Raw genomic sequence first — 27,917 nt, 5'->3', positions numbered from 1 at the left:
AGTATTATCATTAGTGGATTTTCATCCTCTGCGTGTCCTGTGCCCAGAAAGAGACGATATCATCTATTCCTGGCACACATTCCTGTCTTGGCAACTTGACCTGGTATTACTCAAGCAAAGAAATAGATTCTCATCCCTCTTGAAGCCGCCACTGGGTGTAAATGATATGCCTAGGCCCTTTTCTGGAAACCTATAATCCCAGGAACACTAGCCCGGGCAGAAACCTGCATATTTGTGTGTGAATGCAAAAATGCAAAGCGCTCTTTAATGGAAAGGTGAGACTTTCAAACAACAAATCCCCGACACCAGACATCAGCAAAATTCTCTCCCAGAGCTTTCATTGTGCTGTTTAATTCTTAATGTCATCTCACGGCTCTTCTCCTTTATGTCAGACTCAATCACAACGACTGCTTGGAGATTTGAACGCATCATGAATGAGAATAGGAGCTAAACATACGGTGTGGGGGGGGGCGACAATGACGGAGAGAGAGGCGATAAAAGAAGGGGATAACAGGGGTGACACCGTCGGGGGGATGAAAGAGGGAGAAAAAAATGGTAGTCACACAGAGCAGGGGAATGTGAGGCCTCTACACTCGGTCATAGTCCATTAGACTGGCTGAATGCAAGTGCTGCAGCTTATTACATGCTCTACCTCTGTTGTGTGGATGCATAACACACAATTACACCATTCGGCCGGCTACATCGCCCAGCTCCTCTGAGGCAGCTGATTTCTGCCACTGCTACTAGTGAAACCTCCGTATAATAGTCCCTGATGTAAATCCAGTTTTATATGTCTTGAAACAAAAGTGCCATTTCAATGTTCTTGAATGAAATGAAGGCCCACTGCACCAATGGCCCAAACAAAACAACAATGCAACATTTGCGTGAGTGTGCTGACTATTTTAACGCCTATTTCTCACTTTTAAAAAGCATGTTAGACAAGAATAATTCAAGCCAATTCCAGCCACAATTTCTTTATGGTATAGCGGTACCTTGACTCAGGAGTACCCCAATATAAGTTTTTTTTAGTTACAGGTTTTTAACAAATATATAAGAAATGACGTAAGCCACTTGTTTGAGTAAAGTGAAAACAAAAAAATTGAGCAATGAAAGTACTTTGATGCGATCACATGTTGGCAAGGAGCATCACATTTTGCAGTGCAATACAACACTTAAAAAAACTGGTTGGTTTCTTTACATTCTCTTATGTGTATTTATACTTTGTAAGGAATCTGGTTCTAATGTTAAGGTTGTGTTTGTATGCTGTACCTCAGTGGTCTCCAGCCTTTTTTGCACCACGGACAGGTGTAATGTGGGCCTTTTTTTCACGGACCGGCTATGTGTGGCAGAAAATGACAGTACATATATATATATATATATATATATACAATAACACGTCGAGGCTAAAAACGAATATAAAGTGCTGGGAAAATGCCACTCACTACACACTGAATCAACCTTTTTTTTAAACAGCAGCCTCTCCTAAATATCTGTGGTCGCAAGTAGGGGTGTGACAAAATATCGAAATGGTGATATATCGTGATACTTTGTATCCCAAAAGGTTATCAATATGCTCCTTTCAAGAATCAAGATATTGTTGTGAAAAGGTGCCAATGTCCAAAATCCATTTAGACTGGGAACGTTCGTTCATTCAAAACCAGAGCATTCACAGTCATTCTGTCCGATTTTCAGGGCATTTACAGGTCACTTGCTGTTCATTTTAGGGCATTTACAGGTCATTTTCTGTTGAGTTTGAGTCACTGCCCATTCATTTGGGTGATTCCCAAGTTATTTCCTGTTCTGTAACTCAAAGTAAACTGGAAGAGACCCATGAAATTCCCCCAAAATCAACAGGAAGTAACTGAAAATGAACAGGTGAATGACCTTAAGTAGCCCAAAATTACCTCATTGCCTGGCATTGGCTGCCACTACCGGACATAGACGTCCAATCCATTTGAACTCCCACTTCAAACGGATTGAACGTCTACGAATGATTAACTCATTCCAATTCACAGCAGAAGCTTGGTTTTCTGTTTATGAGTTGTTTGTAGAATATCCTAGAATGATTTCCTGACCAATGTATCGATAATCGTTGTATCGTCAGATCATCGTTATCGTGAGCTTTGTATCGCAAATTGTATCATATCGTGAGGTACCAAGAGGTTCCCACTCCGAGTCGCAAGCATAATGAGTTCTTCTCCTTTCGTTAAAGTTTTAGTGCATTCCTTTTGTTGCCTCGTTTGCTAGCTTTTAGCCACATATTATGCAGAATGGACTTGATTGTAGGCTCGTCTTCTGGGTAAGCAGGTGGCCTTTTCCCTTTAAAAAAAACTGTCCAAAGACGTTGCTGCCCGCAGCACACAGCCAACGGCAGCTAAAGTTACTGTTTACATTGACTGGCGCTGGGCTAGTATAGGTGTGCAAACACCCTAGTAATTGCGGCCAACCAATAGATGGCAACCTATACAAATTAGTCTCTATAGATTAGACAGGGATATTGATGTGTCAAGAGCCACAGGCCAGATTGCAGTCGTTAATAAATTATTTACCGCATTGCCCTGAATATAAGACGGCCCTGATTATAAGACGACCCCCTCTTTTTCAAGACTCAAGTTTGAAAAAAGACTTTTTGAACACCAAATTAATTTTTATACAGAAAAATAATTACAGTACATCTGAAACAAATGATTATAACAATATATTTGAGAGAAAAATCATGTTATTTTGCCTCATTCAAATCTTAATATCTGGACATTTAAATATGTAAACTAAAGTGCAATCAAATTGCTGGCTTCTGGTTTTTGAAATGTAACTAAACCAATCTATTGTGACAAAACAACAAAATTGCAATAACTGCATTCACCATCAAAGTGAAGTCTAACTGTAACTGTAGTCTTGAAACAAATCTGAATAAGGGAAAACATTGCAATAAAATAATGCAAACTGTTTAAACTTGAGAGTAGCGGAGATCTGTCATGACAGAACATCGCTTTAATGATATTTGGCGCCATCTAGCGTCATGAATGGGTATAATGACTAGACCACGAATATAAGACGACCCCCACTTTTTCAGTCTTATATCAATGCAAAAAACACCGTCTTATATTCGGGCCAATACGGTATTTCTCTGCGGCACGGTAGCAAATATGCCACGGACCAATGTCCGGTGGTTGGGGACCACTGCTGTACCTGAACTGTGTGATTGGCGGTAGAGAGAGAGCGGTGCAGAGGAGTTGACTGTAATGCTTTCACTTTCGTTGCTTGGATGTCTTTTTGGCATTGGCTACGTCGGACAGTGGCAAAAATAAATGATTAAAAACCTGACAAAGCTGGACACTTTCTTGTCAATGTTACAATATATTTAATACAATCGTCATTTTGTTTTTCAAAAGCACATAAATATATGAGCGAAATCAATTTCACATTTAAGTAAATTGAGCTTGATCAAGATACACAAATTTTGAATCAAGGTGCCACTGTACCTCGAAACGTAGTGGCAGTAGCATGGCAGAGAGCAAAGGCATAGCTGCATTGCAGGTGGGGGGTTTTTCCACCTGCGCAGGCAAATTGTTTGACAAGTCTTCCTACTTACTATTCTACAATAATGCATGCAGAAGTTGACATTTAATCTGATGGGGAAAATGCTAACTAACCTCCTCCCGCTACCTCCTTGTTTTAGGCCTCTGCTAAAAGGTCACTCTTCTCCTGTGCCAGAGCTGGCTGCCCAAGGTACCTTCCATTCACTGCATATATTTAATAAATAATCATTTGCTGCTAAATTGTGAAAAAAGTCACAACACCATGTTACAAAAAAAATATTGCAACAACAAAACATTCATTTATAAGGTACAAGATACCATTATAACGCCAAGGTGAGCGACAAACAATAATGATTCAAACTTATCATTTAGCTTCATATAGCGTATTCGATTTTTGATATGTTTGATATATGTTTTAAACTCAATACAGTTTGTTTTCAAAACTTAAATATTAATATCAACTATAATGCTTTATTTACATCACCAAAACCATCTGTAACCCGAGTGTCAGCGCCTCCCCACGTTCCGCTCCCACCTCTGACCAGGCTGGGACGCGAACCCATGCGCCGCGACGAATCTAGTCGGCAGGCAAGGACGTTAACCACTGCGCCGATAAAGCTCGAGCTAACGGTGCAGCGTCCTTACATGAAGGAATCGGCGAGGAGGTTTCCACGTTCCACAACACATACAATGTGTACCCGTTACACTCTCCCCCCGAAACCTTCGCTGCCGATCCCGGACGAGCCCCCATTTGTAACCCGAGTGTCAGCGCCGCCCCACGTTCCACTCCCACCTCTGACCAGGCTGGGACGCAAACCCGCGAGCCGCGACGAATCTAGTCGGCAGGCAAGGACGTTAACCACTGCGCCAATAAAGCTTGAGCCAACGGCGCAGCCGTTAGCGTCCTTACATGAAGGAATCGGCGGGGAGGTTTCCACGTTCCACAACGGATACAATGTGTACCCGTTACACATCCATAAAATTAGATGCACCAAAACAGATGTGCTAAATCTCACAAGAATTTTAGTTTCTAAAATTGACCAAAAGTCCAACTGAAAGTTAACAGAAAGTAGTTGACTTAAACCACCCAATTACACGTAATCTGCATTTAGATTCCAATGATACTTAAATCCGTAATTGACATTTGAGGCATAGAGAGAGAGTTTATTTTGGGGGATATTAATTCGTTCAGTGATATGAATGCAACCCTCCCCCTCTTTTTTTAACTATAGCAAATCTTTGGTTTTGTCTTTTTAAATATCCAGCCTGACCTTTTCTCCCCTTTAAGAATGTAGTCCATTCTCAGGGGCCAACCCATGTCCCATTACTGGAAGATGAGCTATTTCTTTTTCCCATAATATCCACCTAGAGTCATAATTTTTCTTGAAAGCTTAATAAACCTTTGCAGGAAACAATGCTGATCATTACACACTTGATGGTAAACATTTGCATATTCATGCGCTCTGTTGGGACTTGAGACAGTCCGATGATTTCCATGAAAGGAAACACAATGTGGCATATTTATGTCTGAGAGTTTAATTTGAGAAATTAAAAGCAGGAGAGGGGTGGGTGAAAAAATGCCACTGGATACTCATTTAAATGGGTAATTACGTCTATGCAGCATTGCTTGCGGGGCTTAACAAGGTACGTAATGATGTCCTGTTCCCCAGTGATAAACATCATCACTATGTCCATTTCCTTTACTCCATTTAGCCTTCTCCAAATTACATGTCGACCCATCAACCTCAGTCCAAAGTTCTTGTTGACGTTCTGCATTCAAGTCCACTAAAAGTCTTTAAAGAGATTTAGTGTATATTTTGCTCTAACTGACTCTGACTTCGCATTAAATCTCCTTTTTATAGCGTAAAAATGTTAAATATTCCCACATTTTCTGTCTGTTCAGTGGCTCTGAACAAAGCTGGATAGAAAGTAAATGATAATTGTAACCACTTTGCGTCTGCTGAATAAAATATGATACCACACACAGTGTAAAATCCACTTAAACCACTATCTTCACTTAATGCCACCATCTGTGTTGTCGGATACACTGAAGTAATATTTATCTCCAAAGTACAAAATAATCTGTTCTAACAATAGGAATGTGACATTTTTTGTGGAAAAAAAGATAATGTTTTCCCATTTGAAGGCCAGGATTTATATGGAGAAATGCTGATAACATTTTGTTTTTACCAAAATTGTAACAAATGTCCGGAACTCATATTGGGCAAAACAGTGAAGTGTTACCTTAAAATCAGCATAAAATGTATTGATAACATTCCCAAAGTTGGTTTACTGCACCACAAAAGTTAGATGCCAAACGTAGATGACAATAGTACCAGAGAAGTTTTCCATGCTTTTAAAAATAAGAACATAAATCATTAATGTGTGACCCTGAGGTAGTTAGTAATATGCAAAAGTACATGTGCGTGCGATAAAACATGTAAGTAATCTTCCTCGGTGAAAGTAAAAAATATTTCAGGCTTTTGGAAATCATAGACTTCCACCAATCCATCTCATCTCTTCTTTGTGCCTTGAGTGCTGCATGTCCCTCACAGATTGAGGAAACGCAGGTGTTGAGTGATACGTGACATTTTTTTCCCCACTGCCCTTTTCAATCTTGACTTGTCAACATCTTGCACACCAGACTCTGACTGTATGTGTGCACCAGCAAAATAAGCAACTTGTGCACGCGTGTGTAGGGGTGTTTCCGTTTGTGTGTGTAAAACCACGGCCAAACTCATTTAGAGAGGGCACTAAGTGCATTGCTCTCACCCACTGTTCATTCATTTCTGACAGCTGAGGGTTTATTCAGCTTTATAAACACTGACACTTGAAAAATGGCGCAGACTCTTTAAAGTCTATGCCTTACAAACACTTAAATAATTAACAGGATCATCTGCCACTCATTCAGTGGGGCAGTCTAAAACTTGTCATGGGAGATGAAAAGCTTTTATTCTTTTTTTAATTGAAGCCGACTTTAAATACTGCAACTGATTTGATAAAAGTTTCTCTATTGCGTCAAGCCTTCAAATGTCCATTTAATTTGCCAAAGTGCAGTTTCTCTTTACTTAGTCATTGACCTGAACTAACATTTGATACTTTAAAGCAACAATTAAAAAAAATATATATATATTTTCTAATCATACAACCAAGCTAACAAACTTGTTGCCTTTTGAAAATCCAAGATTGTCTCTGTTGTAATACAAGCGATAAATATTTTCCGAACAGGAAATATGTCGTTATGTACAGTAACAAAATGCCTTAAGCAACTTGAAGCACTGCTGAGACACATTACACTACTAGCATTAACAGCAATACTTACAGCTAACCATATATTGAACACAATAATATTGACTACAATAGCATTAAAGGGGTACTACAAATACAAGATCACAATGTACGATTATTAACAATGCCTCTCCATTCTGAGTCAGCCTCTTGGATGTAAATGATAATGTCACAGCTCATGTTTCAAATAAATGAGACAACCCATAAGAGATGTTTTGTGAGTGGCGTTTGTGTGTGTGCTTGTGTATTCCTCACAAGTGTAGAAGGCCACCTGCAATGATCTGAGTGATGGCAACATGCCGCTTCTCGCTCAGTATGACAAGTTTGCCTATTGCCATGCATACCTCAATAATGATAATAATCTGATATTTATTTATGTAGGTACTAGATTTGATAACATAATGAACACTCAAATGTACCGTATATTATCATTTTTTAAAGTATGGTAAATGTTAAAAAAAAAAAAAAAAAAGTGGTGTTATTTAATCATCTTTATTGATTGACTAAAAATGTACCAATAAGGAGTACCCAGGGCTCCGGGCTTTTTTACTAGGAGCACAGTGGCCTCTAACTTAAAACTCTAGGGGCGCAAGCAGAAGATTCATGGGCGCGACCTGTAAATCGACATGCAAAGTTTTCTTCTAATTTTCACTGTTTAACTGATAATACTATCATAATAAATGCATAAAACTAAAAATGTATGAATCTACTGTATATTTCATTCTCTATCAGTTTTGACAACAACCAGTATACTGCTTAGAAATAAGGTTAACATGGGAATTTTGTTCTATTTCTGTCGCCGTCACCTGGCACCGCAACCAATCAGCAACAGATTTATTGATCGCCAAATCACCTGCGAGGACACTGGCCAACCCGGAAATTGACATCCACATGCCACAGTTTGTCAACATAAAGGAGCATATCATTTTAGCAGTGTGCAACCAGCACATACTTTATGATACCTTTGTGATACTTTATGATAAGCAGCAGTATGGAAAGTTGTTAACGCTCAGAAAAGATTGGAATTTTTAAAATGCTCTCCAAATTCATAGCTAATCAGAGATGAGCGATGACGCACAGGCAAAGGGCGGTGGGTGTCGCTGCCTCTGGCCGCTGCAGTCACATCGCACGTTGCCTGTCAGCTCAACGGCGATGACTTTTATAGTTTGCCATTGCTCATCGCTTCCCGTGTGTCGAGCCCCTAAGTTGGACTTATTCCTCCCATTGGCTTCCTCTGAAACAGTGCCGATGGATGTGTTGGAAAGAAAGTAGTCACTTATTGTCCTTTTCATCATTGTTCGCAAGTGCTGTCAAGTTTTTGCGCAACCTTAATAATAACACGCTCCACAGAGTCCACACGCCACCCTCCTCCAGCTTCTTTTTCTTCTGTTGTATTTTCTCTTGTCAGACCAGCTTGTTACATTACCGCCAACTAGTGGATGTAACCGTGAAGGAGTTTGTTACCCCCCCCCCCCCCCCCAAAAAAAAAAAAAAAAAAAAACACACAATGTTACTGTTCACGCATGTGCAACGACGTGACAAAAATACTCACACTGGCTCTAATTTTAGTCGCAAAATGCAACCACTTGATTGCAGTCTGGAGCGCTGGTACCAGTAAAGTTAGTGAATGTGTGTTGATGTGACCAGGCATGTTTCCTGATCACATAACAATAACGTAGCCTAACAGTTGACAATAGTTTTTCCCCCCTAAAAAAGTTTACCAAATGCCAAACATCCCATCTTGTTAGTTACCACAAATTATTACCTGAAGTAAGGTTGTAAAATAGTAAACAAACAAAATGTTACTAGATGATTGTTCACATAGTTTTGAAAAAGGTTGCCAGAAGTTACTTCACATACAGTAATTACAAAAATTGTTACAAATTGTTATAAAATGGGGGTTTCCTCAGATGACTCAATACAGTTAAATTAAATTATCTTTTAGTGACGTGCTAATTATCTGAAACCACAAGTGAAAGAAGATGTCTAGGATATTAAAAAATACATTGTAGCCAAAGGCCATTCTTTTTTGTATAATTGCCCATTTGATCAACTAATACACCATATTCATGCCATGAATCATAGCTCATTGGTCATATTAATCTTGAGCAGCTCCAACAAACATCACACTGCTGATGTCCTTCAGAACAATGGACAAGAGGGATGTAGAGTGTGGTATATACCGCTTCAATTTTTTCACCAGGGAGAATACAATATACACAACTGCAGGTATTAGGCCTTCAGGGAAACCTGTCACTATTCTTTGCCCAGTCTGTTGTTTGAGTACAGGATGTGTATTTTTGTGATGCAGCAACCTTTTGTCTAAACCAGGAAAAGCTTTGTACCCAGCTGCTATTCCCTGAGCAGAATGGTCACCGGCTCACAACAGCAAACAATTGAAGATAAGTGCATTGATCGAGAGCATAAATCAACTATAGTTTGTACCCTCCACTGACATAAAACCAAATCTGACCTTGTAGCCATGGTGGGAATCTAAACAATTGATTTAAATGGTTGATGGGTGGGGATGGGGGAGAAAATCCAAAAGAGAACAAAAAAATGATTACAATACTTGTAATGCATTACCATTGCTGACTCACTATGAGAATTATCAACAAATGTTATAGCGGGTTAGTTGGTAGATTCCAAAATGTTTTTTTTTTTTTTTTTTCTATACTGCAGCTAAAAATGTTACAAATCATTGGCAAAATGTACCTGATATTAGTCAAACAAAATGTGCTGTTTTGCCAGCAAAAGGTTCCCATAATTATTCGACCAAATGTCGATTCCCATAGTTTCATAAACTATTGCCCATTGGTACCAAAATGTTGAGATAGGTTAGATGAAAAATTGGCTGCAAATGCAATAGAGCTCCTTTACGTAGGGTAAATAAATCAACACAAAGCAAAGTAACTATCCTAAATATGGAGTTGTGTCCAAAATTAAAGGGCAGAGTCTCAGCAGTTATTTCAATCCTGTTTGCTTGTGTTGCAAATGGGGTTGTAATTGTACAGCATTTCTTAATCCAGTGCAACAATTGTGTGTGCTGCAGAACGTCTGTCAACAGCAGATGTCACACTAGCAGGCAGATAAAACAATAGCAACTGTGCCATGGAGGTAAATGTGGTTAAAGGTTAAAGCGCTGCCTCGCTCGGATCGCCAGACATAGGAGCTTGCTTCCTCAAAGAGATGCTTGTCGACTTCAGGACAAGTGGCCAGCGATGGAGGCTGCGTGCTAAGCAGGCCGGCCTCCATCAAGCTAATCAAGTGACTCTAAGACAACATTGGCCCAGACACCTGGCACTGGCACTCATTCACCAGGCTTCACTTCTTTCTCTCGTCTCTGTTTGCCCTCGCAAGACTCCATCGGGCGGCTCAGAGCTTTGCATATAAGATTATCGGAATCAATCGAACCTAATTTGTCTAACTCTTTACTTTTTCATTAGCCCGGGCAAATCAAGGTTCGGCTAATCCGCCAGCAAATGTGCTTTTATTGGATAATTAAGACACAGAAGAAGGATGCTTCAGGAACCCATGCGAAAGTCTAGCCAAGCAGTTGTTTTTTTTTCTGTTTGTTTTTTTTTTTTTTTTTTTTTTTTTTTTTTTTTTTTCAAGACCATTACAGTTGCTTTCTCATCACAACCATGTATTCATCATGTTTCCTAACAAGTATTGAGTCAACATGTATTTTAATTAAAAAACAAAAATACATCACAGGACACCGCTAAACAAAAATACTACCAAATGTATTTCGTTAAAACAATGACAATCTCTTTATACTGGACTGTCTCAGAAAATTAGAATACATAATATTCTAATTTTTTGAGACAGTCCAGTATTTTCCGTCACAAATTTACTTGTTCTAGTGTGAAATTGGAGTCCGTTTGCTTGAGGAAAAACCTATTATTCTGTTTTATGAATGACAAAGAGTTGAAAAACAAGTTAACTGTCACCTCTGCCATGTAGTAGAGAGTATATATAATTATGTAATATAATAGCCTGGTGTACATTATCTTGCTGTTATGCCTGTCACTATATGTAGAGGACAAAAATTGATAACCAAAGTACCTTTTTCTAGTAAATTATTTGTTTTTGTTGTTGTTTGTTTGTTTGTTTGTTTGTTTGTTTGTTTTGCTGCTGATTTTTAATTACCTTGAACTGGATGGTTAGTTTGCTAAAGCACAGTAATTGGAAAGTACTGATTTTTTTTCCTGGTTCTGTCACACAATGAAGTGAAACAAATTAAGGAATACATGACGTTAATATAGTTATTATATTTATATGTATCACCACTATTTGCCACTCATAAGGCACTTTCAAAAACACTTGATATCGTGTTACGTGTCAATACCAACTGAGAAGAACATAAATAATTGTTGCTCATGTAACATGAACACAGACATTATGTGTCCTAGTTCACACCCATAAGAACTCATAAACACTTTGCTGTAACATCTATGTTCTTTTCCCTGACATACATGGACATTATTTGATTAAAGTGTTTTCACCACAAGTTATATTTTGGTCTACAGTTTTCCAAGTTTATGTTGTCTAAGGATTTATTTACTCATTTGTTCCACATAGTTTTTAGGTACTCTTATTTGGGGAAACTGACCGGTGTCAAGGTAGTGAACCAGCCATTTGTCTCGTGGTTATAAAAATCTATTGTAGTCTGTGTCACACTGTTATGTCATACTAATGATGTTCACAAGGTACTGTAGCTATCAAATAAACCTAACCATAATGTGCTCATGGCGCTTACACACATAGCTTTTAATCTGTGTCAGACCTACTGTTTCAAAAGTCAATGGGGCAACCAAAGTCTACTGTACTCTCTACTCGAACTGTGGCTATAGAGGTCACCACATAGACACTGTCAATTGTCCAGCCATCCCAAACATAATTTCTTACTCACGTACTGACTCAGATCTTGCTCAGAAAAGCCCAGTAAATCAGAACACTTGTAAGTAGGTCTCATTGACCTCTCTAGAACCATCGGTGTCTGAATATCTCTGAATCATCAACTCAATAGATCAATATCCATCTCTTGTGTCTTATTGTAAAACCTCTAACACCCCACCTTCCTCTCCATGAATGTCAGAGAGAGATTGGACTCATCAATTGCAACTCTCTGGTAGGGCATGTGGACACTAACCCTTTCCTAATGCTGCCTTTAGGAGTGAGCGTCACACGACTTCCTCTGCAGAAAAAGCACGACGTATATTTGTAGTCACTCACTGTTTCCTACCCTCGCAGGGTTGAAAAGAAGTGGGTCATGACGACAGAGAGGTGTGTTGCACAAGAAATCCAATGAAGCAGTTCATACATTGAAAAATCTATGAAATAAAGATCAGCTGGTCTGCATACACTGTCAGCTTAAATAGTTTTTCTCGTCAGACTTTCTCTGCTCTGCTGGAGCTATGCATGGTATGTCAGGATAATTCAATGGCTGGCTGCACAGGGCACCCATGCGCTCACACTGCACGCCTGCTCTGCCAAATGGACGGTGGGCAGGCAATTTAGGCAATGATTATTCTTTCCGCTAGCACCTGAAATTACACGTGATGGATCTAATTGGCTAGATCAATATACCATTGCTCACAAATAAAGCACAAAAAACATGGAGCTATAGGAAGGGCAAATCCTTCTTTTCATTCAGCTTTTACTCACGAAATGTTTTTAGTCTCAGGTCAAATTCAATATCTCTTGAAATGCCTTCAAGATTTCACTCAGACGTACTGACATACGGTCGCACATGCCATTTCAAATAGCTTAACCTTCCATCAGTAACGGGGAGACATTTCCCTGACAGCACCATCTTTGCTATGATGGAGCTCTAAATATCACCACAACTTGAGATGTTTTGAAATGTGTCAAATAGCATCTTGCCATCCCAATGAGGCCATCAACAGATATCATACAGATCTTTCAGACTCTGCTCTGTAACTTTGCTTTTAAAATTCAACATCGGTCAGCTTTGGTTTCCTACCCCGTCACCCAACACAATCCGAAGCAACTGTTCACAGTTTCTCACCTCTGGCAGTGGCATGCCGTTGATGATGAGGTCTGGCTGCTGGTGGCCCTGCCCGGTGAACGGTTGCTGATAGCCGTGGTTGGGTGCGGCATTGCGTGAGTTCTGGTTTTCCACGTTGAGGAAGGTGCTCTCAGAGCGCCTGCAGCCCAGCGGCAGGCTCTGCTGGTGGTAGTCAAAGTAGTTGAGTGAGGAGGTGAGTGATGAGCAACTCACCACGTTCATCTTGTCCGTCTCTTCGACATCGCGCGGGACCAGGCGGATGTCGTTCTTGTTCAGCTTCTTCTTCTTGCTTGACTTCTTCTGATTGCCATAGGAGTACTCAGCCACCCTGCGCAAGTAGAAGAAACTGAACAGACTCAATAAAGCAGTGCTCTGTCTTTGCCATCCTTCTGAACAGTCAAAAATGTGCACACACCATCATGCCAACTAGAATGATGTTCGGCTCCACGGGTGCCAAACAAAACCTTTGCGCGTGTCCAGTGGTAGCAAACCCCACTTAACTCAATGGCTGTCATTTACGGCGATACATGCCTAATCCATTTCGACTGGGAGAGCTGACACTTTGAACTTGAAATGAATTGGACGTCTATCGCCAACAATGGCAGTGAAAGAGTTGCACTCCCCACACTGAGACAGCAATGTAGGTGTCATTTCTTCTATGTTTGAATTTGCATGCTCAACAGTGGACATGTAACAAACAGGCAGAGTATGCAAACATGCCAAAATCCACAAATACAAATGACACTGGTTCATCACAGCCCCATCGGTATATCCAATCATACTGCATCCAAAGCATACAAACCAAACATTTTTGACTATCAAGCAAGCATATCAGCAGTATGGAGTATAGTAAGGGGCTGCAGATTCAATTCCATTTTGCTGCTCTCCGTATTTTCCACAAACTCCAAGATTATTTTGACTCAAATAAGAGCAAATGAGCAGCGGACTAGAGCTATATTTGATCAAAGGCTAATCCTAGAGTGGGAAATAGCAAATTCTTCACACAGGCTTGTAGATTTCCGCAGGAGAACAGATGCTATGTCCAAATGTCACTCGACATAATTAATGCTTTCTCGATGTGATGTTTTCTTTTCTTTGCAATACTTTAAAGAATGCCATTTCTATCATCACTCCTCCGAGCATATGGTGTATATCGTTCAAATGTGAGTTACAGTTTTCTCTTGTTGCATGTAGAATATCTGTGTGATTGTCGCCCCCACTGGCCTCTGTTTCTTTCAAAAAAAAAAAAAAAAAAAAAAAAAAAAAAAAAAAATGCAGCTCTAGTCCTCCCAACACATCTACAATTGTGCAGGATAAGAAACTGCATTGTTTTTTCCTTGCTTTCATTTCCCTCTCAGATTGCATCTTGAAAAGAGCCCTCATTCCACACCTCAAACCCTAAGCACCACCCAAATTCACGTCAGTTCTTGTGATTTAGTGTTTAAAAATAAAAAGAAAGAAACAAAGAAAAAAAGCAAAGCATTCGCCACCTCATTTTCATTTATCATTTAGCCTGTTCCCTTCCACCCTATGTTGCTTCCAAATGCAAATCTGGGAAGGGGTGGTTATTGTTTTGAATCAGACAGGCTGACTGAGAACAGCAATCACTTGGACATAACTTCAAGGTACAAGGATTGCGTAAGAAGGACACAATTCACATCCATGTGATTAAACCAAGAGGATAGTGTTTAGCATTTTAAAATCTAGTTGATAATTGTTTCAACTTGAAACATGATTTATAACTGTGCAAGAGAAGACATGATTTTAACCTGCAAACCCCTTTCTATTGAGATTCCGCTGCATTTGCATCCATCAACAGTAAACTGAGATTCAATATTAAACACTCAAATATTAACCTCCTCGAATCTGCTATAAAGAGGGTTAGATGTACTTAGGCAAAATAGTACTTGCTTTTAATGAGCACCAATACGTAGCATAGAGAATTTTAAATAAATAAATACACCATTATTTGTTACTGTTTTAGACATTTTCAAAACAATGATGTGTCAAGATAGATGTTAAAATACAGCTCTTGTATTTAAACCCCTATTATGTTGTTTAAGAATACCTAATGTAATGTCTGATGAGTGTGGTAAAAAGGACGATGATGAGAAACAAGTAGATATATATACTATTTTAGAATGAAGATGGACTTTGTGCTAAAAATAAATAAATATATAAAATCAAAATCCAAACTTGACTTCCAATAATATGTGAAGCCAAATATGATTATGGCTGCAGGTGAAGTCTCAAATCCAATCTATATGTAAATGCATAATGTTAATGTGGCACCGGGGCTGATTGCAGATTGATGAACAAAAACAGAACATTTAATGTATGAAAAAAATAATGATGTGCTACTTCCTAGTGATCTTGATAATATTGCTGTTTGAGTGCTGTTTTTTTTTTATTTCTTTTTTTTAGCTCATGCAGACAATGGATAAAACTATTTGTGATTTATTTCGCAGGATTAAAGTTGGCCGAAACTTGACCAATCCCATAATCATAGAAGATTAAGTTAATAACAACCAATCAGCCACGGTTAAATAAGAAGCGTCTGTGACTGCCACTGAAGCAGCAGGGCGTTAATTGTCCGGCAACACGCCCACAAATTGAACATGACACTCATACTTATGAGCCAATTGGTCACAAAGGAAAGATTAAATCATTCAATCACAAGTAACAATGCTCTCAGATGTTCTAATTCTATTTCAAAGCAGCTTCAAATGAAACCCAAGGAGAAAATCTGCAGGCCCCAAATGCTAGACAAAGAGATAGCATAACACACACACGCATACAAAAGTGGATCAGTACCTGCAGTTGTAGGTCCGGATTTCCTTGTTGTCCCTCTTGCACTTAACCGCCACGAAAATCATGGTGACAAAAAGGATGGCGGCAATTGAGCCCAGGGCAATGATGAAGATGAGGGATAGGTTGACGGGTCCAATGGATTCCTGGGCATTCAGGTCCGGCGACAGGTACACCTCGATGTAGGCTGAGGCAGACAGGGAAGGCTTGCCATGATCTCGGGCCACCACTGTTATCTCATAGGTGGATTTAGCATTCTCGCTGAACATGCGGGTGGAGTGCACTTCTCCGTTGACTTGGTCAATCTCAAAGAAGGCCCGGTCTCCTTCAGAGATGGTGTAAGTGAGCCGTCCATTCTCGCCTTCATCATAGTCGTCCGCCTTCACCTGGGTCACCATGTAGCCTGCGCCGGCGTTCCTGGGGATTGACACCGCAGCAGTGCCATTCACCAAAGGCGGGTTGGTCATGACGGGCGTGTTGTCATTGACATCCAACACCACAATTCTCACAGTGGCATTGCTTGACAAAGATGGATTGCCATTGTCTCGGGCCAGAACTTTAAAGTCAAAAGTCCTTGTGTATTCGTGGTCAAAGGACCTCATGGAATAAATGCGGCCTGATGGGTTTATGCTCACATAAGTGTTAACGTCCATATGCTTAATCTCACCAGGGACTATGGAATATGACACCGTTCCGTTCATGCCCAGGTCGGGGTCTTCTGCTGAGACCGCCAGCAGGCACGAGCCGGGTAGGTTGTTCTCCATCACCATCTCCTGATAGTGTGGCTTGAGAAAATGCGGTGGGTTGTCATTCTCGTCCGCCACTTTGACCACCAGCGATTTGGTGGCACGCAGGGGTGGAATGCCGCTGTCCTCTGCCTGGATTGTCAGGTTGTAAGTGTCTTTTTGCTCACGGTCAAGCCGACCATCCACCAGGATGGTGGAGAAGCTCTCGTACTCTTGTAGCCGAAAGGGGACGTTACCCTGGAGTCGGCACTGCACCTTGCCATTGGCCCCAGCATCTTTGTCAGAAACACGCACCAGGGCAATAACGTACCCGCGCTGCGCGTTCTCGCTCACCTCCACCATCTCTGTGTTAAGGGAGAGCAGGCTGATGACAGGCGGGTTGTCGTTGGTGTCCATCACATTCACTGTTACTTTGCAGTGCGCAGGTATGGAGTTGGGTCCCAAATCTTTGGCCTGTACATCAATCTCATAAATCTGGGTGCTCTCATAATCCAGAATGCCGTTGACAGTTATGATACCTGTCCGAGGATCAATTTTGAACGCGTCCCTCGTCTTCTCGGTGACGTAACTGTTGAACGAGTACACCACCTCTCCGTTGGTGCCCTCATCGGGATCTGTTGCATTTAAATCTATTACTAGAGTGTTGATTGGTGAGTTCTCCATGACATTAACAGTATACACTGGCTCGTCAAACACAGGGTTGTTGTCATTGGAATCAATGACTTTGATGTTTAATTGGACCGCACCTATTTTTGGTGGCTCCCCTCCATCCTCCGCGCTGATCTCATACGTATAATGGGACTGGGTCTCTCGGTCTAATGATTTTTGCACGACAAGCTCTGCAATTTTAGAGCCGTCCCCTCGCGTTTTAATCTCCAGTCCGAAAAGCTCGTTTGGGGTGATGGAGTATGACTGCACGCCGTACACGCCCGAGTCCGGATCGCTTGCCCCCTCCAGGGGAAATCTGGTCCCGGGGGACGCGTTTTCCGAGATCTCGATGTCAATGTGGCTTGTTGGGAACTTGGGCGCGTTGTCATTCAAATCCTCGATTTCAACTTTAATGACGCAGATCTCCATTGAGTTGGACATCACCTCCAAAGAAATAATGCACTTGGGGTTCTGGCGGCACACTACATCCCGGTCGATCTTCATTTGCGTGGTAAGAATGCCGGCCGGGCTGAGTTCCACCCAGCGCGGCTCTGAATTGGAGATGACCCGCAAGAAAGGCGGCTGCGGTGCGATTTGGAATCCTTGTTTGAGCGCGTCCTTTGTCACGTTCCCAATCACAGAGCCGGGCTTCATCTCCTCGTTTATTCCATATTTGAGGTTTATGACAGCATCGGCACCGACCCAGAACAAGAGCAGGAGCACAAGTAAATGTATTAATTCCATCTTTCCGTACCTGTTGAGTTCGCCTTGATAAAATAACTTCATTAACACGCGCGCTCACGCGCCTCCACAAACATGTCCCGTAAAAGTGTTGTTATTTTTTTGGGTGCGTGTGTGTGCGTGCACATCAAAACATCTATCGGAGTTGTCCTTCCTCCGGTGCAGTGCAGCGAGGGGTGACGGCGGGGCTATGCACTGCGCTTAGTGTTCGGGCAGGCTGCAGTGATTGAACCGTGCACGTCTTTATCCAAGTGCTGCCGTGCATGTCCTTACCGAGCAAAACTGCCTCACAGGAGCAAAGTGCATCACTGATCCAAAATGAAGGTGGTGGTGGGGGGGGGAAATCCACTGAGTGGCAAGTCGCCCAAAATAATGTGTATACAAATCTCCCAAGTGGTGAGGTTCAAAAGTCTCCCCGTGATTTATGCATATATTCTATTTCAATTCGAAGTCCTTGCTCAAATAACTAAATGAATAAATCAACAGATCAAGTCCGATTTTCGTCGCTTACTGCCGGAATGTCTCATCACTTCAATTAAGTCCAAGATCTGTTTTAATTCCAGCACATTTTTCTTCTTACATCCCCTCCTCAAGTCTTGTGGATGTTACCGCAAAGCACTGGGTTAAAAAAAAAGACAAAAAAGCTCCAAATATCAACGTTATTAAATAAATCCGTGAAAAAAATGCATACACACGTATCGTGCCTAAAATTTTGAAGCGAATGCACACTGGAGGACTCAGCAGTTCCTATCATTCCAAATATAAGAACTCCGACTCGGACATGCGCTCCTCTCGCTCCACTGACACACACTGGCAGACGCGCACTAGTTTCAGAGCCGGGCGCTCAGTGCGAGCGGACCCGCAGTCCCCCCCACCCCCACCTCTCCCTTCCACTAACCCTCCTCAGCCAATCAGGGGTTACATTGCCTGGGCTGGAGTCGCTTGTGGGTGGGGCAAAATAAAAAATAATAATAATATTTTAAAAAATGCTCCACGGCCAGCAGATACATACCTGCTCATCTCGTCTCCTCTTTACCATCACTACATGCATGATCTAGTACTGTTTAACACTGCAGTAGAAGAGGTGGGGTTGCGGGTATGGAGGTCGGAGCAAGGCAAACAAATCAAATCACAAGTATTAATGTAGACAAGACATTCATTGGACAGAACACAAGGTGAACCTGCGCATTTCAACTAGATTAATGACCAGAACTTAGTCAAAAATACAATAACTAAATACAATGGTCATGATGTTTTGTTTTACGCTGCAGTGTCTATTACATTGATTCATATTTGCAATATGCACCTCTGCATCATGAAACCACATAAATACACATATTGTGAAATCAATACGATTACATCTCTGACTACGTTAATTGCAGGAATGACACACATATTGATCATTTATAGGACACCATTCTACATCAACTGTATGTATGATGTCCGAAATTGAACTCCAGTACAAAGAACATTTATTTATTTATTTATTTATTTATTATTAATATTTTAATTAATTATCGTTTTTACTTGAGAGAAAAACACATTTGAACTGGATCCACTTCTGGATGTTGACAGTAAAAAATATACTTTCATTTAAAAGTTATTTTATTTTATTTTATTTCTATTTATATCATCTCGTGGCCACTTGAGGATTAAGGCTTTAGGTTTGCATTCAATAGGATAGCGTAGTGAAAATACTCCAAAATGTTGCACTTGGATACATTCTTCTATCACGTGATTGATTTCAAAACTATGAGGTGCGTCATTGTAGGCATGTCAAATCCAAATTTAGTGTGTGTGTTCGATACCAGCAGTTTTGTCTTCAGTCTGCCTTTGTGGAGGTTAATGTCGAGATCCACTTCAGGCCACACACGCACACACTGAATGCAGAGGCAGACAATCTTCAAAGTCACAAGGGTGACACCTAGTGTCCATCGCTGCGTGCATTGCTACTTCACCCTATGCAGAGGAAACAGACAGAGAAAGAAAGCCTTCCAAATCAGGAGAAAACAATGGCGCAATCAATTTTCTCTTTATACTGAAATAGCATTGGACAGTTGAAGCACAATTCAGGTGAGGTCCAAGAGGTGATCTAGGACTGAGTCACAGCCAATCATTGTTCATTAGTGGCTGCAGCAAAAGGCTTTCAAATGTTCTATTGAATAAAAATGCAGTGAATGCTATCATTAACTTCAGCCCCAATGTGGTTAATTTAAAGGCAATTTTAAAGGGGATGTAAAAGTGGATTGCATTCCATCTGAATAATATCTAAAGACTGGGCCATGCCTGTGTTGCATACACACTGTTGAAATTCTCACGTTGCCTAGGCAGATAGAGTAGTTTTCTCCTTTGTTACACCAGCTCAAGAAACAACTAGGTATCAAAAGCAATTTGTTTGCTTCTCTATTACACTTCTCGAGATGTGTCATATTCACATAAGAGAAAGTGTGAGCGCGCATGAAGCTCATGAATTCTTAACGTCAGCAAGTTAAATAACTGTAGGCGGTGGCTGAAGACACTCTTTTTTCATAGGGGGAAGGGAATGGGGTTTGACAGTAGAACTCGGTGGCATGCTTAACATGACCGTATGTGGTGCTCAAACGATCTCCTCAAGCTCATTAATTTGTGAATTCATGCTACAAATATGATGGATTTCCAATCACAACCAATTACAGAAGGTCTTATATTTTTCCTTCATCCATCCTGTCAACCTTTTACCATAGTGCTTGTCCTCATTAAGTTCATGGGTGAGCTAGAGTCTTTCATAGATAATTTTTGATGAGAGGCAGAGTACACCCTGGATCGATTTCCATTCAATGTAGGTCACAGACTGTAAGCAACCATTCAAAATCACATTCACACTGATGGACAAATAAGTCTGGAGTGACCAACATGCATATTTTGGGAATGTACACAAAGAAATCAACCTCAAGCATAGGGAGCTCATCCAAAGATTTCCAGACTTGAAACACAAAACTGCCCCCACGACCCTGTTGAAGACAAAGCTGCTCGAAAAATGAATGAATGAAACCAAAACCTGTGATGTACTGACCCCTAATAGACCACCATTTGTTTGAGAGACACTTTTTATGTGACAAAGTAAAAACTGTTATGAACTCAGTTTGCCTTTTTTCGCTGAGTTTTGTACTCTTAAACCTTTGAACAAACTAGTTGATAACCTCCAAATGCCTTATGTTTTAAAATTCATGAATTGAGCACTCCCTTTATGGGTTGACTATAAACAATTACAAACAGAAAAAAAACACACCGTAGGTTATTGGTATTAGGTTCTGCACCAGAAACCCCAGTCTTTTCGAACAATGGTAAAAGGACATCAAAGCGCTGTACAGTTAAACCACAATTTTACCGACACGACATCATTGTCATTGTTCTGTTGGAGCACTTTTAATTGTAGCTACGAAGCAAGCAAAAAGTAAATAAAGAAAGTTGATGGTGTCGCCTCGAAATCACACAGGGTCCGCCGCGCTACGCTCAGCTACGTTCCAAACGACACAACAAGTAGGTTTGAATTGTACTCAACACAAGGTGGTCCACATGATCTTCTCAGCCCCGATCCGGATCCACCTGAGTCTGGCCTCTCCGGTCCGTCCGTCAAAACTAAAATACGGAGGAAGTCTATTTTCTGTTCCGTCAACCTGCGGCCAGATCAAGCCTTGCCATTTGGCACGGACCAAACAGGAAATAGAACGGCAGCAATATCTGGTCTTTCAAACAAATGTTTATAAAAGTGTTATGCATCTAATTTGAACTATATTTTATTGAAATTTACACAAAACAAAATGTGTGTAGGTCATTTGCATGGGATGCACAGTGCTTGTGTATCTCCAACGAATATATTTTAAAATGACTAGAGGAAATGACATTCTTCTTAAAACTATTGTAGCATTACTAGGAAGCACTGCAATAATGCGTCAGCGCTACCCTCCTTTTGGTGCATTTGATGTGGCAATGCGACGCTCCCATTGGTGGGTTACTGAGATCATGATTGAGTGCGGAGAAAAATAAACAATAAAAAGTTAACTGCCAATTTTTATAAACGCTACACTGGTGTCAAAAGTGGGATGTAAGATGGCAACCAAGAATGAGGAGAAATCAGGTGGTTCTCCTTCACCGAGACCGGCTCACCCCCTATCAACCCCGACCATCTCCGTAGAAGGATGCAAGGCTGGAGAAAAAAACTGAGGACCCTCGGGCACCTCCAACGTCGGCTGGAAGAGAGCATGCTCATCCAGCGCCACAGACGTCCTTGCCATTTGACGAAGGAATAATGTCGACCACGCAATGTGTCAGCGCGACCCTCCTATTGGTACTGGGGCCAAGAGGTGTCAGGTGAAATGCAAAGTCCAAACACTTTGCAAATAGAAAAAAGCACGAACCCCAATTGCAAACGCTTTAGAAAAGAAAAAAAGCACAAATGCAAACTGCCAAAGCACGACTGCAGGTTGGCAAAAGCACGAACCCCAATTGCCAAAATAGGAAAGCAAATGGCTCGCAACACGAATGCAAAAGAAAAATGCACGAATGCAAACTGCTACAACACTATCCCCAATTCCTACAGCAAGATTGCAAATTGGAAAAAGTTCAAACCCCAATTGCCACAACACTAATGCAAATGGCTACGTAGCAGGACTAATGCAAAAAGCCAGAGCACAGCTGCAAAAAGCTGCAGCGCGATTCAGTAGGACGACGCTTTGTATATTGATATTTGTGCTTTGGGACCATCTCTACGGACCTACGTGAAGTTGGCCCCCCCATCAGATGCAAATTTATATATAAATGATGTCGGTCGCGCACACGCAGTGCATTCAGACTGAGTGGGTTTCCAGGGTCAGGGTTTGTTTCCTCCTAGTGTGGCTTGTCCCCGTGATTATCCATTGATTTTACCTGTTGTGCCTGCTCCTTGTGTGTTCACCTATCCTCTGCCTCTTGTGTCACCCACTTGCCTGTGCCTCATTGTCTCGTTCTGCCATGTCTGTATTCAAGTTCCCCCATATTTGTGCTGTCTTTCCAAGTGTCAAAATCAGTGTCCAAACCCACATGTTTATTCTTCCTCAAGTAAGTTTCCGATTCCTGTTTTTTTTTGTTTGATCCCCGCTGCTTTTGTTTGTTTTTTCAGTCTTTGTTTATTAAAGTATTTTGAGTTCCCTGACACCCTTCCTTGCTTTTAGGTTTTTGCCTCCTTGTTTCCCTGCATTGGGGACACCTATGGCTCCCTCCCATGACAAATGTTTGCTTATTAATATGTGCTCTGCAATTGATTGGCAACAAATTCCGAATATATGACACATTTTTTTTTCAAAGGCAGCTGGGCTAGGCTGTAGCACACCTGTGAGACAATCACTCAAATGGCTGAATAGAGATACATGTTAAAGATGATGAAATGTTTTCATTGGTTCTTTATCTAGTTTTATTAGTAAATCCGTGCTGGAGAACACTGAGATTATCTAAGGTTTAAATGCCAAAATCACAGATTTAAAAGATTGAAGTGATGCAATGGAGCAAAAGCAGTCTGCCCTCACCCCCCCGCCCCCTTTTTTTTTTTTTTTTTTTTTTTTTTAATATTCGGTGGAAAACACTCAGGTGTCTTGAAGTTCAATTCAATTAAATTCAATTCAATTCAATTTTATTTGTATAGCCCTGGATCACAGCAACGTTGTCTCAAAGGGCTTTGCAGAGGCAATATGATACACAATCAGAAACAGCAAACGAAGCAACAAATATGAATAAATAAATTCAAGTCCTGGGTATCCCCCATCCTTAGACCCTCCATGTCGGCAAGGAAAAACTCCAAAAACTCCAGAGTCTTCGTGAGAAAACGAGAAACCTTGGGGAGTACCAGAGTCAGGAGAGATCCACTCCCAGAGACCCCCAGTTTGGCCAAATTTCAAAATTGTCCTATATGCATGTGTAATACATAATTGGAAAGCTTAAAATCTCAATTTTCTGGGGGAAGAACATTTTTGAACAGGAGGGCATTAAAAAAAAAACAAAAAACAAATTAAACCTGGCCTAAACCCTAACCCGAGGTGAGGGCATGAAAGAGCATAATTAAAGACACCATGATTTTGACGATATATTATCGCATATTTACCTTGTTTCGATCCATAAACTCAGTGTAGCATGTTTCACCGAGTGCCAAGACACAGCTGTGAATGGCCACAGTCCAAATTTTGGGGAATTTTATGGATGAAACACTGTAATATAACAAGGGTTGCAATGCAGAAATGACAGACATCAAGGCGTGGTCGAGATTATCATTTTCAAATATTTACCCTTTTAAATGTTTTTTTTTTTTTTCTTTGTTTGGATTGATTCATGTAAAACATCAGGGAAAATGTGACAGGGACAAAAAATACAATTAAGCAATAGTTATGAGATAGATATCTGTGACCTATTTACAGACACAATTTTTTTTTACTGTGACGTAATTTGTTTAAACGTTTAAAATATGTGAATGAATAATTTTATAAAGTTATTTTTTTAATTAAATATTAGACATCAATTAATGATTCTAAGCTAAAATTGATAGACATTTTGATTAATGAATATAATTACCTTGTTTTTATGGCTGGGTTGAAACAAAAGTGGTTGTGCAGTGTCTGTAAACGGTGGTCTCCAGGGTAAAACAGACTAATTAAAAATAGTTCGGGGGCTTAATGCGCCATGAAACTGCTATGGCAGCATATAGATATATTATTCTATCAAACACAACAGTTCCCTTGGCTTAAAATACAGCAGTTTATTTCTAAGAGGGGTGTAAGAGCAGAAACTGCTTTTTCAGCCTTGCCTGTGTTTTCCGCCATATACAGTTTTCTTGAAATGTTTTGCATGAACTTAATTCCTGGGTGAAACACTCGAGTGTTGCTAACAAATGTATCTGAGAGTTCAATGTCTTCAGGGCTATAAGCTTGGGTCTGCAAGTTTCTACCCAATTTGAGCTGCTCCAATGCATAAGGTGGATCAAAAACGTTGCATGAACATTTACCCCCACAGTGGATTGCAATCTGGAAAGAGGATGAAGGGGGAAAAAAAGCATCAGTTTTGCCGCCAGCAGTAGACTCAAACATAAACTAGCGCAATAGTTTAGCCACAATGCGTTTCCCCCCTTGCAGAATGAGGGGTGGCATATTTCATTTATGAGCTACAATCTAGCTCAGTATACTTTCTCGTGTTGACGTGCCTTTTGTGGCCTTTATTGATTGGCGCACGTTTGAGGTCCTGAAATGTTATGCAGAGTGGTGTCACACAGCTGTTCTATTTCCAGTCACCATCTTTTTAAGTAGTTGCTGTTTGAATATTTTTGTTAGGGTCTGTGTTTATATTCAATTAAAGTGACGTTTACATAGTGATGCTGCGACACAAAGACGCGACAATTGTGTTGCGGAATGGCCTAGCTTTTACACGGTGACGGCGAAAACACAAAGACGCAAACTTTGGATTCTGTCCTCCAAGGTGGAAAAATTGGATTACGGGGCTTGATCCGCAACCATATAGATGGAAAGCTCTCGCTCGGATGATGTCAGCACTCGCACACGTCACTTTGGGCATGAGCAGTCGCTGCTACTAAACATTCAAAACGGCAAACATGGCGGAACATCGGTTTTAATTTACTATCTTTATCAGGGGCGATACCGGGGGGGCAGGAGTGGGCAGTGCCCACCCATGGACACGCTCTGCCCACCCAAAGAAAACTGGATGTAGTACTTACGGCAGTCTGGGCACCGCGTATGGTATCCCATTCGTATCATACTGTGTATGTCAGCGGACACTCCCGTCGACTCTCTCGCGTCGGAAAGTACACACTGTCAGCTCAGTCCCCACAGAGCAGCCCCTTCCAGCAGAGAGATGTTAACCCCTCGGCATCCAGATTGCAAATGAATCACGCATGTGCCAAAGCGCAACTCGCTGGCACCATCGGTAGTTTAGACACTGTACCTTTAACCTAACCTGCGCCTTATAGACCCTACCCACGTGACATCACAACTCCGCCCTCCTGACTGGTGCCGCCCAATTGTCCGTCAACACATCGTCTTTACCTGTTACGGCTTACGTACATTCCTCCTATTTACGGCGTGTTTTTCTGCTCGTTAACATTAATAATCAAAATGGTGAAGGCGTGTGTGGCGGTCGGTTGCAATAACAGAGAAGATAGACGGAGAGACTTGAAGTTCTACCGGATTCCGAGAGACCCGGAGAGGAGAGAGCGAGATGGGCTGCTTCAATTCGACGAGAAAACTGGGCTCCAAACGATTACCACAGATTATGTAGTAGTCATTTTATATCTGGTAAGATGCATTTAATATATATTTAGAGGGTTTTGGGCTGACAACCACAATTAAGATCATTGCTAGGCTAATCGCCGACAACATACATGTATGTATGTAGTGAGAGTGCTATCGCTAAACCATATAAACATTAAAAGCCCTAGCTCCATTGACAAATGACATGAAATACATTAGACTTGACAGTGGATGTTAGCAAGAACAAAAGATTTTGAATTGAAAATTTCGTAACTCACCTTTCCAAGCACAAGATAGATTCCTGCCGAATTTTCGTGGACGAAGTCCTGTTTCACCCAACCAGCAACGAAGTATTTATAAGCCTCCAAGCTCTTAAAGTTTTTCAAACTTTCGTGAGAATAGGCTGATTTTGTGTGGACAAGATAGTTGTAAATATCAGGGTCGCTAGCAGATGTCAGGCAAATACGGCGAAGACAGTAGGTCGAAAAACATCGATTTAGGCATCAAATATGGATCTGGCGAATGGATAAACTGAAGCTTTTCCACATAACGCCTTTTATGCAATGCATCAAGTGAGTTTACGGCATCCGAAAGCACCGGGTCTTCCATGAAATGCATTATAAATTGCTCGATCAATTGAGACCATTGATAATACAGAAACAAAATGACGGACAAGGGGGCGGAACAATAAAGCGATCACGTGATTTTGTGACGTCGGTGGGTAGGTTCTATAACCTTCACATCTTATTGTGTTTGTTAACTTTCGTTTGTCACCTACAGGTCCATACTGTTCAGTTATGGATGTGTTCTAAGTTTTAACCTTTGAGTTGTTACCTCCTCTTTCACATTAAAAAAAAAAAAAAAAAAAAAAAAAAAAATGTTGGTTTTCTTCCTAGGGGGCGCTACACACATTTACGCATATTTTGATTTTTTTTTTTTTTACATTTTATCAAAGTTTTTACCAGTGTTCAACTGGCTGTTGAGTTTGGTGAGTTTTGAAGCATTTTTAGGGGGTCAAATCAGGGCTCAACGCGTCGGCGGGACAAAGAATGACTGCTAGGGTGCGCTACATAGTGTATCAAAGGTATCAAAGATTGAACCTGCCTTGACCTGCCTGCCGATTTTGGTGCATTTTAAAGCATTCTAAGGGGGTCCAAATTGTGCTCAAAGGGGCTGCGGAACAAAGAATAACTATAACTACTAACTATAAATAAAACCGAGGAAGCACAATAGGTTACCATAAAAAAAAAAAACATTGTCACCTGCGTGTCCATACTGTTCAGTTATGGATGTGTTCTAAGTCAAATAAAATCAAATTAACTTTTTTTTTGTTCAGACTAAATCACAACAACAGTTATTTCAAGGAGAAAACAAAACATGTTTTAAGGTGCAGCAGCCCCATGCTGGATTTCGACCTATTTGAGCATTGTAGCTTTTTTTTTTTTTTTTTTTGCCCCACAGGTGAGTCTAATACCCACCCACACCTGGCATCCTGGTGACACCACTTTTTTTGCCCCACAGGTGAGTCTAATACCCACCCACACCTGGCATCCTGGTGACACCACTGTTTAGAATATAGAAAAAAAAAAAAAAAAAAAAAAAAAAAAAAAACACGTGAACACCTTTGCTTCGAGTGGGCTCGTACAGTATGTTGTTTTCTGGTCTTAGAAGATTGTTGTCACGGAAATGCATCAGTGGCTGTCGTTTTGTAAAACTGCGCTGCCCCCTAGGGCTTGGCATGATGAATACTCCATCGTCTTCACGCGGAGTTGCGACATTGTTCGAACAGAGAGGGAACCAAGACGGAACCATGTAATTGCAAACATGAAATGGGTCGTGTTCTGTCGTCTTT

At 40.9% G+C, this 27,917-nt stretch overlaps 1 protein-coding gene across 4 annotated transcripts in view; it reads right to left on the bottom strand.

The window, feature by feature from the left end:
• pcdh19 (protocadherin 19) overlaps positions 1-18,637 on the bottom strand; it is a 100,679-nt gene extending 82,042 nt beyond the window's left edge. The window contains exons 1-2 of one of the 4 annotated variants that reach the window (XM_057849355.1): positions 15,676-18,637; positions 12,862-13,207 (exon numbers count right to left, since the gene is read on the bottom strand). In XM_057849355.1, coding sequence (XP_057705338.1) covers positions 12,862-13,207; positions 15,676-17,849 — 2,520 coding nt within the window. In that variant the 5' untranslated portion in view covers positions 17,850-18,637. The remainder of the gene's footprint in view (positions 1-12,861; positions 13,208-15,675) is intronic. The other 3 variants (XM_057849357.1, XM_057849356.1, XM_057849358.1) reach the window with 3 other exon arrangements.
• Positions 18,638-27,917: the final 9,280 nt, after the last annotated feature.

The sequence above is a fragment of the Corythoichthys intestinalis genome, chromosome 11 (genome assembly GCF_030265065.1).
Source record: "Corythoichthys intestinalis isolate RoL2023-P3 chromosome 11, ASM3026506v1, whole genome shotgun sequence".
In the NCBI taxonomy this organism is placed as follows: Eukaryota; Metazoa; Chordata; class Actinopteri; order Syngnathiformes; family Syngnathidae; genus Corythoichthys; species Corythoichthys intestinalis.
Note: the sequence above shows the minus strand (reverse complement) of the source record. Positions and strands in the feature narration are given on the sequence as shown.